Below are 16,965 nucleotides of genomic sequence, written 5' to 3' on the forward strand. Positions count from 1 at the left end.
AAATTCCCAAACCAACTTGGAGCCACATGGGTAGCAGTAGCAGACACCATGCCATTAAAAGACATGTTATGGCCCCCTCCCAGTGGAGAGGATCGCCTTACAGAAGAATGAATTACAAATTCCCCCATGCCTCTTCCCATCTGGATTAGCCCTTAAAATTAAACAGTATACCTTGTTTGTTTTCTCTATTTTGTTTGAGGGAAACTGTTCAGATTAATGTCTGCCTATTTAAAAAGTTGAGTTGATGTGATATGGTCCACAGAAACAGGCAGAAGACTACTGTTTCCTAAATGGGGCTAAGTATCTGTGTGTTTAATTTTTTGTGTGTTAAGTCTGCATTTTGCTACTCTCTCTTTTAGCTCCTTGCTCGGATTGAACGTATGGAAAGGCGGATGCAGCTGGTAAAGAAGGATAATGAGAAAGAAAGGCACAAGCTGTTTCAGGGCTATGAAACTGAAGAGAGAGAGGAAACAGAGCTATCTGAGAAAATTAAACTGGAGTGCCAGCCGGAGCTTTCCGAGACATCCCAGACTTTGCCTCCCAAGCCTTTCTCATGTGGGCGGAGTGGAAAGGGACACAAAAGGTGTGCTGGTAACTTTGTTTGATGAGGACATTTGTTACTAGTGATTGAGAATAGGGGACTGGGATTTATGAATTGATTATAGCAATCGTAACTTGCTTTAGAAGTCTTCTATGCTGGCTGGGCAAGGTGGCTCACTCCTGTAATTCCAGCACTTTGGGTGGCTGAGGTGGGCGGATCACTTGAGGTCAGGAGTTTGAGACCAGCCTGGCCAACATAGTGAAACCCCGTCTCTACTACAAATACAAAAAAAAATCAGCCAGACCTGGTGGCCAGTGCCTGTAGTCCCAGCTACTTGGAAGGCTGAGGCACAAGAATCACTTGAACCTAGGAGGCAGAGGTAGCAGTGAGCCTAGATCATGCCATTGTACTCTAGCCTGGGTGACAGAGCGAGACTCTGTCTCAGAAAAAAAAAAAGAAGGCTCCTATGCAGAATCTTGAAACATTCTTATGCAGACTATAAATGTCTGTTTAGGAATATTTTGGTCACAGTAATAATTACTAAATGCAGCTTATATCATAAAGAGAATGGGCAACAATAACAGCTGGGTTTCTTAAAGAAAACTATAGCAATTCACTTCAAGTTAGGAAGTGTTAAATTCCTTTATTTTGTTGGGCACTGGTAGACATAAGAAAGTAAAATAGAGGCCAGGTGCGGTGGCTCATGCCTGTAATCCCTTTGAGAGGACAAGGCGGGGAGGGAGGAATTGCTTGCACCCAAGAGTTTGAGACGAGCCTGGGGAACATAGTGGGCAACATTTTTACAAAAAATCCAAAAGTTAGCCGGGCCTGGAGTTACCTGTAGTCTCAGCTACTCAAGAGGTTGAGGTGGGAGGATGCCTTGAGCCTAGGAGGTTGAGGCTACAGTGAGCTGTTATTGCACCACTGCACTCCAGCCTGGGTGACGAAGTAAGACCCTGTTTCAATTTTTTAAAAAAAGGTAAAATAGAACTGTCTTTGGACTCAAATTAAGTCCAACTGTAAGGATGGGCATAAATTTTGAAAACTCGGAATTCAAATGTAGTAAAATATGTAGATGTATAACACCTGATAAAAACTAAGGTTTTTTGTTTCTTCATTTATTTGAGATAGGGTCTCTCTCTGTCACCCAGGCTGGAGTGCAAGTGGCACCAACATGGCTCACTGTAGCTTCCACCTCCTTGGCTCAAGTGATCCTCCTATTTCAGCCTCCCATGTAGCCGGGACCATAGGCACTCACCACCATGCCTGGCTAACTTTTTTTACTTTTTGTAGAGAGAGGCTCTCACTTTGCCCAGGCTGGTCTCGAACTGCTGGGCACAAGCTATCTTTCCACATCAGCCTCCCAGAGTGCTGGAATTATAGACATTAAACTAAGTTTTATAAGATTCAGGGATATTAAAGATTATTTTGGGTTAGAATTGTGAAACTCTAGGAAATCAATCTTGAAAAAGAAGTATAAAATTTAGTTTGGTCAAGAGGAAAGGAGATGACTTTCTTGGGATGTGATAGGGGAAGAAGGGAGGAAGAAAGAGGTTAGAGAATACCAGCAGACAGCAAGAAAAAGGAAATAAAGATTGTAATTAACATGGTACACGGTTGAGGGGAAAAGGAAAGAGACTGATCTCTGAGCTACAGGAAGTAGGTATTACCTAATGAGTGGCACCTAATGTGGTACCTAATGTTGGCTAAAAGACCTTGAATAGTCTTTTTTTTTTTTTTTTTTTGAGACAGAGCCTCACTTTGTCACCCAGGCTGGAGTGCAGTGGCATGATCTCAGTTCACTGCAACCTCCGCCTCCTGGGTTCAAGCGATTCTCCTGCTTCAGCCTCCCAAGTAGCTGGGATTATAGGCATGTGCCACCACACCCGGCTAATTTTTGTATTTTTTTTTAATAGAGATGGGGTTTCACCATGTTGGCGAGGCTGGTCTGAAACTCCTGACCTCAAGTGATCTGCCTGCCTCGGCCTCCCAGAGTACTTGGATTACAGGCATGAGCCACTGCACCCAGCAGAGCTTGAACATTCTTAAGCATGGAAACTCACTTGTTCAACAAACATTTACTGGCTGGGCACAATGGCTCACGCCTGTAATCCCAGCACTTTGGGAAGCTGAGGTGAGTGGATCACCTAAGGTTGGGAGTTTGATCCCAGCCTGAACAACATGGTGAAACCCCATCTCTACTAAAAATAAAAAATTAGCCGGGCATGGTGGCGCATGCCTGTAATCCCAGCTACTCGAGAGGCTGAGGCAGGAGAATCACTTGAACCTGGGAGGTAGAGGTTACGGTGAGCCAAGATCGCGCCACTGCACTCCGGCCTGGGCAACAAGAGTGAAACTCCACCTCATAACGAAACAAAACAAAACAATATTTACTAAGGGCCCATTATATATACTACTAAGCCAGGGCTGTTCCTGCTAATGACTGCCAAATGAGCACCAGAGATTTAGGTACCTGGTCATTTTGGGGCAAAAGAACCAGCTTATTCTTTTGCTCCAGAATGTGTTCAAATTAGATTTTATTCAAGTGTCAATAAATTTTATGATGTTTTCTTCCCTATCTAATAGGAAATCCCCATTTGGAAGTACAGAAAGAAAGACTCCTGTTAAAAAGCTGGCTCCTGAATTTTCAAAAGTCAAAACAAAAACTCCTAAGCACTCACCTATTAAAGAGGAACCCTGTGGTTCCTTATCTGAAACTGTTTGTAAACGTGAATTGAGGAGCCAAGAAACCCCAGAAAAGCCCCGGTCTTCAGTGGACACCCCACCAAGACTCTCCACTCCCCAAAAGGGACCCAGCGCCCATCCCAAGGAGAAAGCCTTCTCAAGTGAGATAGAAGATTTGCCGTACCTTTCCACCACAGAAATGTATTTGTGTCGTTGGCACCAGCCTCCCCCATCACCGTTACCATTACGGGAATCCTCTCCAAAGAAGGAGGAGACTGTAGCAAGTAAGGCATAGAGAACACTTGCTCTTATACCCTAGTGGTGGCGGTCAAGCTAACAAGTGTGAAAATGCCTTTGGCATTTTTTAAAAAGTGCAATCAATAAAGCAGAGTTCTGTCAAGAATGAGTAAGTTAACAGCCAGAGACAGACACTGTGCAGGCATTGCAAATAGATGGAATTACAGCAAAATGTGCTCAATGTATTTGCCTGCTTACAACACTGGGAGATGTGTTTGCCAGTAAGTTGCTCATCACAAGAGCACCAGACTTGGGGGTGTAATCTCCGGCAACTTGCATGCCCTCTGAAAGAAGGGTTTTCTGTGCTGTGAAATGCATAGAACTTATACTTTGCCATGCACGACTGTTCCTGCAATTGATATTGTGTGAAATCTGGGAGGGTGGTCTTTGGGTGTTCTCAGGGGCCAATGGTAATTTTTGGGTTGGGGAGCCAGCTTGGGGTGGGGAATTTCCACTTGGGCCTCCGCTCTTTAACTATATAAACATTTATCTGTATCTCTATGTCCCGGTCTGGGGGGCAGGAGGAATCTGCCAAAGACCAACACTCTTTCTTTATCTTACTATACTTCACAAAGGTTCTAAAATGTGAAGAGTTTACTTGGATTGCAGTAGCCCATTGGTTGTTCATATATTTAAATAAAATGGTCTACAAACTATTTTTCAAACAATAAGGACTATCTCGGGATATCTGAGCTGCTTGGGGATGGTGTGGGGTGTGGGACCTTGGTCTTCATTCCCTTTTTTTCTTTATGGCTTCCACACAGAGACGCTCCCCTATCTTCTACATCAACCAGTAACTGGAATGTGCCTTCAATCATGTAATATTAGTAGTCTATGTCAGTCACTGCGGTTACTCTGGGGTAATGGTTGGGGAGGCCTTCTAGGATAGAGCTGTAGTCCCAAGTTTCTACCACTGTGTCTTGCCTAGCAGGATGGGGATAGAAATCCATTGCGTGATACAAGAGCGTTCTCCAGGCTTTGTTTGGCTGTTTTGGTGACAAAATTAAGTGGGAAAGCTAGATTAGTCATCTTAAGTATATAACATAGATCAGGACCCACATCTAGGTTCAGATTTTTTGTTGGTTCAGTCAGTTGAACAGGTTCTTCCTTAATGGTTAACCTTTTTGCTGCCATGGCAATGCTGCGTAACAAGTTAAGAGAAACCATGAAGCAACTTCCCATCCGGGATTGGGTAATGGCTTGGTCCAGAGCTGTTCTGTGTGACTGGCTATTTTTGAAAATCCTGTCTTCCCTAGTACAGACAATTTCAAACACCTCTGAGACTGTGGGCATAGTGAAACAAAGGAGTCTGACTGGGGAGACCCCAGCCCCTTGAGGAGCCTGAGTTGTGAATAAACATGGGAATCCTTATTCTTGATGCCCCTATCTCAAGAGGAAGGCTCAATGGCTTGTTCTAGGGAAGCCAAAGTCTTTGTGCATGTTGTTCAGGCTGGACCAGCAAGGTAGTTTGTTTGGAGGGAGGAGGGAGCTGTTTAAGAAGACTACATATGTAAGTTTTGAGAACACTGATCTTGTATTTGAAAAATAGGGTCAACTTTTACTCACCTGCCATGTTCTGAGTTTAAGGTTTGATATCCTTGGCCATCAACTGTTGCAGGGAAACCACCCTAAATAATGAAGAAAAGAAGTCGTCTCAGTGTAAAAAAAAAAAGTGGTGGGCTTATTTTCTTTTCTTTTGTCTGTTGTTCCCTCTTCCCCTCCCCCAGAGAGAAATTCTCAAAAGAACAACTCAAAAAACAAAATGGCTTCCTAGTGAGAACTTCAGTGATGATCCTTTCCTCCATTTGGGGTATGGGCTTTTTTTCTTTTTACACTGAGATTATTCTTCTTTCCTGCATTATTTAGGGTGTCTGATGCCATCAAGTGTTGCAGGAGAAACTTCAGTCTTGGCTGGTGAGTAGAATAGGAATTATGCTGGCTGGGCCTGGGGTGGGGGTTGGTGGGATGGTGGATGGTTGGGAGCTGTGTTCCCCATCCACTGGATGTGGGAGAGTGAGATTTCTTGGCATATGACTGATTACACTACTGTAGACTTCAAAATGACAACACATTTCAGTTGTTTTTCAGGAACTGCAATAGCATCCATTATATGAATTGTCAGGTATTGGCTTAGGGTTTTTTGTGATCCTGTGTTTGGCAGACTGCAATGGCATTTTAGGTTCTTTTATACCATAGCAAGGACACTGAATATGGCTTCAGGGAGGCCATAGAATGGATTCCTATCACTTGGTAACTTTGTCTCATCTGGGGAGAGACCTCTTATCCTAGTAAATAGTTGTGCAACTTTGGATTTAAGGGTGGTTCCACCCCTCCTCCCTTTCTTTTTCTCTCTTTTTTTTTTTTCAGTTCCTTCTTGGAGGGACCACTCAGTAGAGCCTCTAAGGGACCCAAATCCTTCAGACCTTTTGGAGGTAGGTAACCAAGAGCAGTCAATTCAAGAGAGTTAGAGATTAAATAGAAAATGAGGGTATAATTTTGAAAATCTCATAGTACTATGCATGAATTAATAGAATTTTAAGGCCAGACGGGAACTTGAAAAATTATCTAGTCCAGCTCCTTCATTTTATAGATAACAAAACCGAGGTCCAGAGTAGTTAAGTGATTTTTTAAAAATAAATAGCTAGGTAGTGTTCAAAACAAAGATAGAGTTTATGCTAAGTACAAAGGTTAGGGCTGGGTGCAGTGGCTCACACCTATAATCCTAGCACTTTGGGAGGCTGAGGCAGGCAGATCACCTGAGGTCAGGAGTTAGAGATCACCCTGGACAACATAGTGAAACCCCGTCTCTACTAAAAATAAAAAAATTAGCTGGGCGTGGTGGCGCATGCCTGTAATCCGAGCTACTTGGGAGGCTGAGACAGGGAGAATTGCTTGAACCCGGGAGACGGAGGTTGTGGTGAGCCGAGATGGCGCTGCTGCACTCCAGCCTGGGCGACGCAGTGAGACTCCATTGCAAAAAAAAAAAAAAAAAAAAAGAAAAGAAAGCATGTACCCCCTCAGCCATAAAATTATGTATTCCAAGCTTATTTGACTCATAAAGTTTTGATTTTTTTTTTTGAGACAGAGTCTCAAGTCTCAAGTCTCACCCAGCCCAGGCTGGGGTGCAATGGCGTAATCTTGGCTCACTGCAACCTCCGCCTCCCAGGTTCGAGTAATTCTCCTGCCTCAGCCTCCCAAGTAGCTAGGATTACAGGCATGCACCACCATGTCCAGTTAATTTTGTATTTTTCAGTAGATATGGCGTTTCTCCATGCTGGTCAGGCTGGTCTCGAGCTCCCGACCTCAAGTGATCCCCCTGCCTCGGCCTCCCAAAGTGTTGGGATTACAGGTGTGAGCCACCTCGCCTGGCCTAAAGTTTTGATTAAAGTCAGACTTTTACAAAATATGGAGGCAGGGAGGGTTTATGGCAGTCTAGGGGTTTTAGTTTGATAAGATGTTTACCTCGGAAAGTTATGGAAATGATTTTGAAATTTGGAGATTCTAAAAGGGTGTAGATGGGGAAAGGAGTATGTGTTTTGTGGATTCTGTTACCAGGAGGTTCCCATGCTATCCATGGAACCCACAGACTCAGGTAGAACCGGAAGGTGAAGGATTTTACATTCCTGGAAGCTGGAAATTAGTATATGTATATAACTAATATATGGTGATAAATAGCTTATCAGCTGCTTTACTTTACACAGAACCTGGATGACAGTGTGTTTTCAAAGCGGCATGCAAAACTGGAGCTGGATGAGAAGAGAAGGAAAAGGTAAGGCCAGAGATGTCCATCCTGGGAACAACTGAGCCCTAGGACCTAGGACAGAGATCAGGGAACCTGACCTCCTTCTTTCATGCTATGGAGAATCTTGGAATGCTTATCACTCTTACATTACTGGCTCCCTGGTTGGTTGAATATCTTGGTTGGAAATGGTAGTTGTTGTAGGTAAACATATTTGGCCTGTTTTTCTTTGTGTATGACCTTCCTCCGCTCTACGTTCTGTGGAACACCAACACATGATCTAGACAGTAGACCTAAACAGCTCTCTCTTAACCAGGCAGTCATTTCTCTTTACCTTGTCAAGAGGAGTCAGCAAGGGTCTTCCTAGCATCTGGATTGTGTGAGTTGCTTTTACAGGGCAGGTTTTGGGTAAACAGTAATGTTGGGTTTGTTTGTCTTGTTTTTCCCAGATGGGATATTCAGAGGATCAGGGAACAAAGAATTTTACAGCGACTGCAGCTCAGAATGTATAAAAAGAAAGGAATTCAGGAATCTGAGCCTGAGGTTACCTCATTTTTCCCTGAGCCAGATGATGGTAAGTTTTGTCCATCTAAAAGAGTAGGTTTTTCAAAGAAGAAAGAGGGTGCAAGGCTCCAGGGTACAACTTGCTCTGAATGAATGAAGTGTATTTTGGAGCAGATATAGTTTCTAGACATTTCCCATCTGGATTACTAATAAGCTCCCATTTGACTTTCTCCCATAGTTGAAAGTTTGATGATTACCCCCTTCTTGCCTGTTGTAGCATTTGGACGACCATTACCAAAATTAACTCCACAGTAAGTATAATTTTTTTTTCTCGCCTTCCAGGTAACTTGCACATCCCTTTCAGACTTCATGGAAGCCTAGATATGAGGTGGAACCAGGTGGCTTAGGGATAGCAATGGGTCTCTGACAAAAATGAGGCTACCTGGGCAACTAGCTTTTGCAATGATAAGACTCCCAAGAAGGCTGGGCACGGTGGCTCACGCCTGTAATTCTAGTACATTGGGAGGCCGAGGCAGATGAATCATGAGGTCAGGAGTTGGAGACCAGTCTGGCCAATATGATAAAACCTCGTCTCTACTAAAAATGCAAAAATTAGCCAGGCATGGCATGTGCCTGTAGTCCCAGCTACTCAGGAGGCTGAGGCAGAAGAATCACTTGAACCTGGGAGGTGGAGGTTGCAGTGAGCCAAGAATGATGCCGCTGCACTCCAGCCTGGGCAACAGAGCGAGACTCCATCTAAAATAAATAAATAAATAAAGATTCCTAAGCCAATAATTAAAAGGATTGCTTTTTGAATTAGAAATAGATGATTCCATCACTTTAATGGTACACACTTGCTCTGGCTTTGAGGCAGGAAAGATACTCCAAACTAGTCAGGGATAGGAGCAGTAAGGGGCATAGTGACTTATTTGTAGTTGCTATCATGTCCACACTGAATCCCTTCTAGTCTTCCAAGTTGATTTCCTCACTTTTTTTTGCCAGGAATTTTGAGCTACCCTGGTTGGATGAGCGTAGCAGATGCAGGTTGGAGATCCAGAAGAAGCAAACGCCTCACCGGACGTGTAGGAAATAGCTGTGCTGGCAAGAACCCTGTCTTCAGATAGTTGTAGCATGCCATTCCAGAGAGTGGCAGAGACCTGTATATGTGACCTTTGTCCTCACATATGTTATCACTTGCTGATAATACCCTTTCATACTCCCTTGACTTTGTTTTCATCACTCTGATTTCACAAAAAGACTTTCATTCAGCTAATTGTGAGTTATGGAGGGTGACTGGGATTTCTTTTCCCTTTTTTGGGAAATGAACTCTCAAGTTAAATCTATAGGATGGCATATTCAGAAGTTTCAGGTGTCTGTTTCTATACATTTGCCTATGTTAATGGGGTAAAAGGGCTTTCTTCATTAGACACGTGGAAGATGAAGCAACCCCTTCCTTCAGAGCTGTGCCTGCATGGCACTCTCCTCTCCCTGGTACACCCTCCTTATAATGGGTATAGTGGTTTTTACCCAAAAATAAAACAAAAAACCTCACCATGAGCTTTAGGACCAGATAAGTAATGACAAGTGAAGCGATGAAGCAAGTCATCTTCACAGAGTAGAAAAGACATCGGAGAGTTGGTAGATAACTGTCTGAAAAGATAGTTGTTTTCTTGAAACTATTCTGTGATATAGCCATGTGGGAAGGGATGTTTGACTGTGATTGTTTTCTCAGTTAATGGGTAACTGAATTTGTTTCCCTACCCCTCAAAAAAACAAAATCTTTAGAAAAGAAAATGGGGGTGGTTAGTTTCAGAACAAGTTACAGCTGTAAACAAAAGCAGTTAGCATTTGGGATGGCATGCCAAAACCTGTATAGATGTCCTTGTATCACATCACTTCTCAAGTATTCCTTCGTTGGGCTTCATCCTTCTAGCTGAGCTCTTGAGTAGAGACTTAAGGAGGATAGGGGGAGAGTGGAAATAGGTGCTTCCTTTGGCTGGCAAGTGTCTACATCTCGAAACAAACAGATGTACCTAATGAGGTTCTCCATTCACTTTGTAAAAATAGATTTGTATGTGTGCCATCTTGGTCCTCTCCCCTCCCCTGTTTTGTTAAAATATCAGGCTAGCACTCTCAGGCCACTTTGGTCTCAGTGTAAGATCCCTATTAACTATCTGAAAGGAAAATAGAGCCAAGACCTCTGGTCTCAAATATATAGGAATTGCCTTTTTTTAGTCTTCAGGACTATTGTGTGAAAACAAGTAGGGGTCTAATCTCCTAGAAGGTAGGGACTTTTATCATTGAAGAGAATATGTCCCCAGATTATTAGCACTTTTAGAGGAGAAGCCAAGGTATGTAGGGTGTGTGGCTGGCCCATCAGTGGAGCATGAGAGAGAATGGGATACCATTGTGGGAAGAGAAGAAAAGTTCCTCAGGGGCCTCCCACTGCTAAAGCTTTTTGTGAGATATTGATCTGTGCTTCCTGGATTTTACTTTTAAAGGAATTATTCTGGCAGCACATGGAGTATTCTTGGATGATCTTGCTGCTCTTATTTCTCCTTTTGTGTATGTGTGTGTGGCTATGGGTTTTCATTTGTAACTCCATCTGCTTAGGAGAGTGGGCTCTCTATAAGGGAACCTGCTGTGAACTTCGTTGCAGCAAGGATGTAGAGAGAGGTAGGACTTAATTCCACTAGCGGCTCTCATCCCACACCTTAAGGAGAAGATTTCTAGAAAAACTGGGCCAGATTTTCTTTGTTCATCATTTTAATGTGGCAGGCTGTTCAGTTTTCTTATTCTGACCTATGTTATATTTCTTCATAACGTGTCCAAAAAGAAAAAAGACCCACCCAATCAGTGTTTCTTGACTTTGTTTTTTGATCCCTCTCAGTTTCTTCTTGATTTCAGCATGTATTGGATTCCTAATTTGGATACAAGTTAGCAAATTTAACCATTATGTTTGTACCCTACCCAGGGGACTCCCCAGTTTCTGACTTGAACTAGACTGAGAGGAATCTACAAGGTGCTATCTGGCCAGACTGAAGGAGATTCTATTTCCTTGGTTCTCCCTCTCCCTGAGGACCTCTTACTTTATTGTCCCCTCTTCTAGGTTAATTCTCCTTTGATTTGACTTTGTTGAGAAGGAGGTTGGAGAGTAGATTAGTAAAGTTCCAAGAGCAAAATTACAGTGTGTTAGAGTGTGGGGGGAAAATTAGTCTTATTTTTCCCTACATGGGATACAACACTGTGAATTCAATCTTCAACTGAAGGCCCTGCAGTTCTCCTAAAACACAGTTGTTTGTTTTTCTTTAACAAAGTTTAAGCTAGTGTTAATAAATTTTAAAAAAAAGAAATTGCTTGTCTGTCTACTTCAACTTTGTTTTATGCCCATTTCATATTGTTGTCTGTGTTGTAATTCATAACTTTTGATACCATTTCTGATGTGTAAAATTGGTTGTCTTGTAAATATCTTATAAAGAGTTCAATTGTAAATAAACTATTGTGGCTGTTAATTTTTTGAACTTCTGCTTCAATTTATTATATTTATTGGCAAACATTAAACAATTCTGCTTGTATATTTGAACCACTGGAAAAAGAAATCCATTTTCATAATAATAAAGAATAACATTATTTTCCCTTTTATATAAGGTACTCACTTCCATTTGTGTATAAGTAGAATGTATGTTTCATTCTTCTTTATCCAGTGTACTTCCTTAAGCAAAATTAGCAACTTGACTGGATGCAGTGGCTCACGCCTGTAATCCCAACACTTTGGGAGGCTGAGGCGGGCAGATCACTTGAGGTTAGAGGTTCAAGACCAGGCTAGCCAACACGGTAAAACCCCGTCTCTACTAAAAATACAAAAATTAGCCAGGCGTGGTGGCACACACCTGTAATCCCAGCTACTTGGGAGGCTGAGGCAGCAGAATCTCTTGAACCTGGGAAGTGGAAGTTGCAGTGAGTTGAGCTCAAGCCACTGCATCCAGCCTGGGTGACAGCAAGACTCTGTCTCAAAAAAAAAGCCAGGCACAGTGGCTCCTACCTGTAATCCCAGCACTTTGGGAGGCTGAGGCAGGAGGATCACCTGAGGTTAGGAGTTTTGAGACCAGCCTGGCCAACATGGTGAAACCCTGTCTCTACTAAAAATACAAAAAATTAGCCAGGTGTGATGGCAGGCACCTGTATTCACAGCTGCTTGGGAGGCTCAGGCAGGAGAATCTCTTGAACCTGGGAAGTAGAAGTTGCAGTGAGCCGAGATCAAGCCACTACATCCAGCCTGGGTGACCCTGAGACTCTGTTTAAAAAAAAAAAGGGCTGATCTCGTGGCTCACGCCTGTAATCCCAGCACTCTGGGAGGCTGAGGTGGGTGGATCACCTGAGGTCAGGAATTCAGGACCAGCCTGGCCAACACAGTGAAACCCTGTCTCCTAAAAATACAAAAATCCCAGCTACTCGGGAGGCTAAGGCAGGAGAATTACTTGAACTTCGCAGGTTGCAGTCAGCCGATATCACGCCATTGCACTCCAGCCTGGGTAACAGAGGGAGACTCTATCTAAAAAAAAAAAAAAAGTATATTTAACTATTTTAGAAACATGATTATAGGATACTTGGTCCCTGATGTCTAAGTTATAGTTGGAAAGACCTGAGAGGTCATCTAGTGTGACCCCTGGTACGTGATTTTCCCTTGATAACATTCCAGACAAGTGAATTCCAGCTTCTGCTTCAACACTGTTTTTCTACATACATTTTTCCCCAAAGTGTTTGAAAATTCTTGCTTGTTGACAAAATCTAACTGCTTGTAACTTAAACTCATTGGCTTTGCTTTGCCTTCTAGGATGATGACAAAAAGATAAATCCCTCCTTTTGTTCATAGTCCCTGGTTAAAGACTGCTGTGCCTATCCCAAGTCTTCCCTTCATGCTAAACATTCAGAGATCTTACAATTGTTCCTTGAAAGAAAATATTCTGATTTTTCATTTCCCTCTAGAGGAGTGAACAATTTATCCATCTCCATTTAAAAATTGGACCCAGACCAAACAACTGAAGGACAAAGTGGCAGACTACCATTTTCCTTATTTAGACACAACTTGGCAGCCTTATTTGCACCAATTTAGCCTATGATCAATAAGATCCTCCAGGTCTTTTTCTTTAATACTTATTAAATCATATATCCTCCATTTTGAAGTCAGGCAGTTGGCTTTTGGAGCTGGACTTAAAAGTTGTCACGTTTGGCTACCTGTCTAATTAGCTGAGATTGTCTGAATTCTCATTTAATCGCTGAAGGCATTCATAATTACTTCCAGTTTCATATTGTCTATAAATCTGATAAACATCAGAATCCTTAACCATGTTGCTCATAAAAATTTTACTCAGTAAAGAATCCTATTCCATAGTGGCCTTTATTTATTTATTTATTTTTTGAGACAGAGTCTTGCTCTGTTGCCCAGGCTGGAGTGCGGTATGATCTCGACTCACCACAGCCTCTACCTCCCGGGTTCGAGCGATTCTCCTGCCTCAGCCTCCTGAGTAGCTGGGACTACAGGCACGCACCACCATGCCTGGCTAATTTTGGTATTTTGGTATTTTTATTCGGGGTTTTGATATGTTGGCCAGCCTGGTCTTGAACTCCTGACCTGGTGATCCACCCACCTCAGCCTCCCAAAGTGCTGGGATTACAGCGTGAGCCACCATGCCTGTCTAGTGGCCTTTGTTTGATACATATATTATTGAGGTGCACTCCTGTAGGTGCACTAAAAGCTCTTTATAAGGATATACAAATGCACTTTGTATATCCTTATAATGGTCCAAAGAAAATACACTGATTCTTTTCGTTGGTGACAAATTCCTTGCAAAATGAAAGCACTGCCATAAACCTTAAGAAGAAAATGTCAGGATTTTGAATCAACATCGGTTCCTACTGACCATTTCTTTTTAAATAGGTTCTAAAATTCTGATAAGGGTCAAGAGCAGTAGTTCATGCCTGTAATCAATCTCAGCACTTTGGGAGGCTGAGACGAGAGGATCGCTTGAGCCCAGCCAAGAGCTCGAGACCAGCCTGGGCAAGAGCGAGACCCCTAATGCTCCAAAACATAGAAAAATTAGCCGAGTGTGGTAGAGTGTGCCTGTAGTCCCAGCTACTGAGGCAGCTGAGGCAGGGAGATCACCTGAACCTGGGAGGTCAGGGCTGCAGTGAGCCGTGATCGCGCCACTGCACTCCACCCTGTGCAACAGAGTGAGATCCTGTCTCAAAAAACAAAACAAAACAAAACAAAACAAAACCGATAATTCTGGCATCTTACCAGCCTGCACTTTGGGAGAGGTGATGGCTGAGGTGGGAAGAAACGTGAAGAGGGAAGAGGAAATGAGGACACAGAGAAATTGCTGCAACAATAAGTCCTCTGGCTTCACTGCAGACAACTGGTTTCTCCTTCGGCCGTTACCTTAAACTGGTCTGGTGTAGCAAATCTGACGCACTACGGCTTTTCAGATTTACCTTGATTCGTGATTTTACCAAGCAAAGGAATGCAGTAAATTGACCTGCTTCAAACGTAGATAGATGTGAGAAATGGAAACAGAAAACCATGAAACAACCCCAGTGTCGCAGTGAAGCTGTGACAGGTTGGCAACGCCTTACACTCGGGAAGCCCAAGATGGCCGGGCCAAGGACCCGGGAGGCTGCTGAAGTCCAACTTCCCTCGCCCTAGGCCTGCCCAAGGGAAGTCAGGATTCGCGCCACGCCCACTTACATCACCTACAGAAGTAATCCGGTTCGGCCGCAAACGTGCCGCAGGCCGTAGGCCCCGCCCCCTTCCCCGCCCCCCCACAGGAGGGTGGCCGAGCGCCGCACGCGTAGCACGCCGGGACTAGCTCTCGAGCCTCCCAGCAACCTCTGCGACGGGCGCGGTGCGTAAGTCGCTCGCCGGCAGTGGCCGTTCTCCGTAAGATGGCGGACCGGCGGCGGCAACGCGCTTCGCAAGACACAGAGGACGAGGAATCTGGTGCTTCGGGCTCAGACGGCGGCGGCTCCCCGTTACGGGGCGGCGGTAGCTGCAGCGGTAGCGCCGGAGGCGGCGGCAGCGGCTCTCTGTCTTCACAGCGCGGAGGCCGAATCGGGGCCCTTCATCTGCGGCGGTTGGAAAGCGGGGGCGCCAAGAGCCCTGAGGAGTCGGAGTGTGTGAGTGCGCGCCGGCGGGGTGAGGTGGGGGCCGGGCGGCGAGCTGGCCAAGGGGAGCGGGGTGTAGGTGATGTTGGTGTCTGGGAGTTGATAGTAGATAGTGGGACTTTTTTTTTTTTTTTTTTTTTTAAAAGAGAAAAGGAGTTATCCCAATGAGAGTTTGCATCCGGAGTTCCAAGGGAAGAAGAAGGGTTGGAGGTTTCTGGGAGGATGGCAGTGCCGGTGGGGATGGAAAGCGGATGTTTATTCAGAAATCGGGGCTGGAGGGAAGGAGACCGGACTTGCCTCGGATGCTACTTGTGAAAGATTTATTATTTTTGTCTCCCTATTCAACCATTTTGTGTTGAGTCTTCAGCTCTTCACCCACATTTCTTTATTGGGCTTCCCACCTATGGAAATCACAGAACTAACCCACGTCTTCTGCTTTCCTTCAGGAGAGTGAAGATGGCATTGAAGGTGATGGTGAGTAGCATCTTTTACCCCATTATGACAAGAATTTTATTTTTTAATTTTTAATTTTTTTATTTTTAAAATCTTGTCTTTCCTTTCAGTGTTATCCAAAAGAGTTTTTGTTGTTGTTGTTGTTTTAACATAAGCTCAGGTCACTTATTTTCAGCAGTCTACATTCTCACACACTGTCACGGATTTAGGGCCACAGAGTGGCTTTTTGTAGCATATTGGTTAAGAGCATAGGTTTTAGCAGTATGGCCTTGAGCAAGTTACTCTCTGAGCCTGTTGTAAGTGGGGAACTATACTTTTATCCACCTTATAGATTGATGTCAATTAAATGAGACTCTTAGTCTGACCTGTTATAAGCCAAAAAAATGTTTCTGGGTTTCTTTTTTTCCACATATTTCTGTTTTATTTCAGCTGTTCTCTCGGATTATGAAAGTGCAGAAGACTCGGAAGTGAGTATGATAGATTCTTTTCCCTGTGGTACAGATCAGAAATGCTTTTTAAAAATGTGTACAGACTTTTGTTGCAAACGTACCATCACCTCCTTGTTTATCCTTTTGTGCATTCTTCATTTATGCTTCTGAAAAACTGTTAACAGAAGGTCTTGTTCAGTTAAGAGCTAGGAAAAACTTAGGGCGTGCTGTTTCAAGCCACAGGTGTTACACTGTTAGTTGGTTTCTCTTCCCGTCTGTAGAATATGAGGTTCTAAATAAGAGAATGAAAACATCCTGAAGCCCTCTGATGTTTTCATTCTCTTGAATGAAAGATGTTTGACAGTTCGTTTTATGCAGCATAGGTTGAGAAGCCAGTCAGTTGGATATTTTTTTCAAATCTATCTGAAGACTTTGAAAGGGCAGGATTTTGAATGTTTTGTGCCAAGAGCATCCATCGTTTTATAGATGGGGATTTCTTTGTCTTTAGGAGAAAGTTTCCTGAAAACAGGCTTTTGTGAGCTTACTTGTTTTGATTGGATAAATTACTAGAGATGCCATCAGAATAGATGCTTGTTTCTTGGATTGTTGAGTGGAGTCCTGAGTTCTGATAATGGGGTTATATATATACAGGGGGAATTGGTGGATTAAAGATTTCATCTAAAAATTTTTAGAACTGTTGCTACATTTTAGACTCTGTTAAGCCCTTGAGGATGGAATGGTAAACACTATAACAAAATTCCTATCTTTAGAGATACTACAACTTAATAAGGAAGTCAGACAGACATGCAAGCAATTGTACCATTTGCTAATAGGGCATAGCCCTGGGTTAGGGCTAAGTAGTGTGCTACAGCTGGGCACTGAATCCATCTTAGGCAGTCAGGAAAGACAAAGAGTTGACAGGCCAGGCACGGTGGCTCACACCTGTAGTCCTAGCACTTTGGGAGGCCGAGGCAGGCAGATTACAAGGTCAGGAGATTGAGACCATCCTGGCCAACATGGTGAAACCCCATCTCTACAAAATGCAAAAAAAAAATTAGCTGTGGGCCGGGCGCGGTGGCTCAAGCCTGTAATCCCAGCACTTTGGGAGGCCGAGGCGGGTGGATCACGAGGTCAAGAGATCGAGACCATCCTGGTCA

At 43.6% G+C, this 16,965-nt stretch overlaps 2 protein-coding genes across 5 annotated transcripts in view; both read left to right on the forward strand.

Moving 5' to 3' along the window:
* MSL1 (MSL complex subunit 1) overlaps nucleotides 1-11,283 on the forward strand; it is a 15,141-nt gene extending 3,858 nt beyond the window's left edge. For 3 of the 4 annotated variants that reach the window (XM_017497125.2, XM_017497127.2, XM_037727385.1), the window contains 8 exons: nucleotides 360-583; nucleotides 3,128-3,510; nucleotides 5,390-5,437; nucleotides 5,891-5,955; nucleotides 7,225-7,292; nucleotides 7,712-7,836; nucleotides 8,005-8,077; nucleotides 8,769-11,283. In XM_017497125.2, coding sequence (XP_017352614.1) covers nucleotides 360-583; nucleotides 3,128-3,510; nucleotides 5,390-5,437; nucleotides 5,891-5,955; nucleotides 7,225-7,292; nucleotides 7,712-7,836; nucleotides 8,005-8,077; nucleotides 8,769-8,859 — 1,077 coding nt within the window. In that variant the 3' untranslated portion in view covers nucleotides 8,860-11,283. The remainder of the gene's footprint in view (nucleotides 1-359; nucleotides 584-3,127; nucleotides 3,511-5,389; nucleotides 5,438-5,890; nucleotides 5,956-7,224; nucleotides 7,293-7,711; nucleotides 7,837-8,004; nucleotides 8,078-8,768) is intronic. The other variant, XM_017497126.2, reaches the window with a different exon arrangement.
* A 3,308-nt stretch (nucleotides 11,284-14,591) lies between these two features.
* CASC3 (CASC3 exon junction complex subunit) overlaps nucleotides 14,592-16,965 on the forward strand; it is a 28,444-nt gene continuing 26,070 nt past the window's right edge. Inside the window, exons 1-3 of the mRNA XM_017497120.2 lie at nucleotides 14,592-14,939; nucleotides 15,374-15,401; nucleotides 15,810-15,847. Of these exons, the coding sequence (XP_017352609.1) occupies nucleotides 14,709-14,939; nucleotides 15,374-15,401; nucleotides 15,810-15,847 (297 nt within the window). The 5' untranslated portion in view covers nucleotides 14,592-14,708. The remainder of the gene's footprint in view (nucleotides 14,940-15,373; nucleotides 15,402-15,809; nucleotides 15,848-16,965) is intronic.

This window comes from Cebus imitator, unplaced genomic scaffold (assembly GCF_001604975.1).
Source record: "Cebus imitator isolate Cc_AM_T3 unplaced genomic scaffold, Cebus_imitator-1.0 Scaffold228, whole genome shotgun sequence".
Lineage (NCBI taxonomy): Eukaryota > Metazoa > Chordata > Mammalia > Primates > Cebidae > Cebus > Cebus imitator.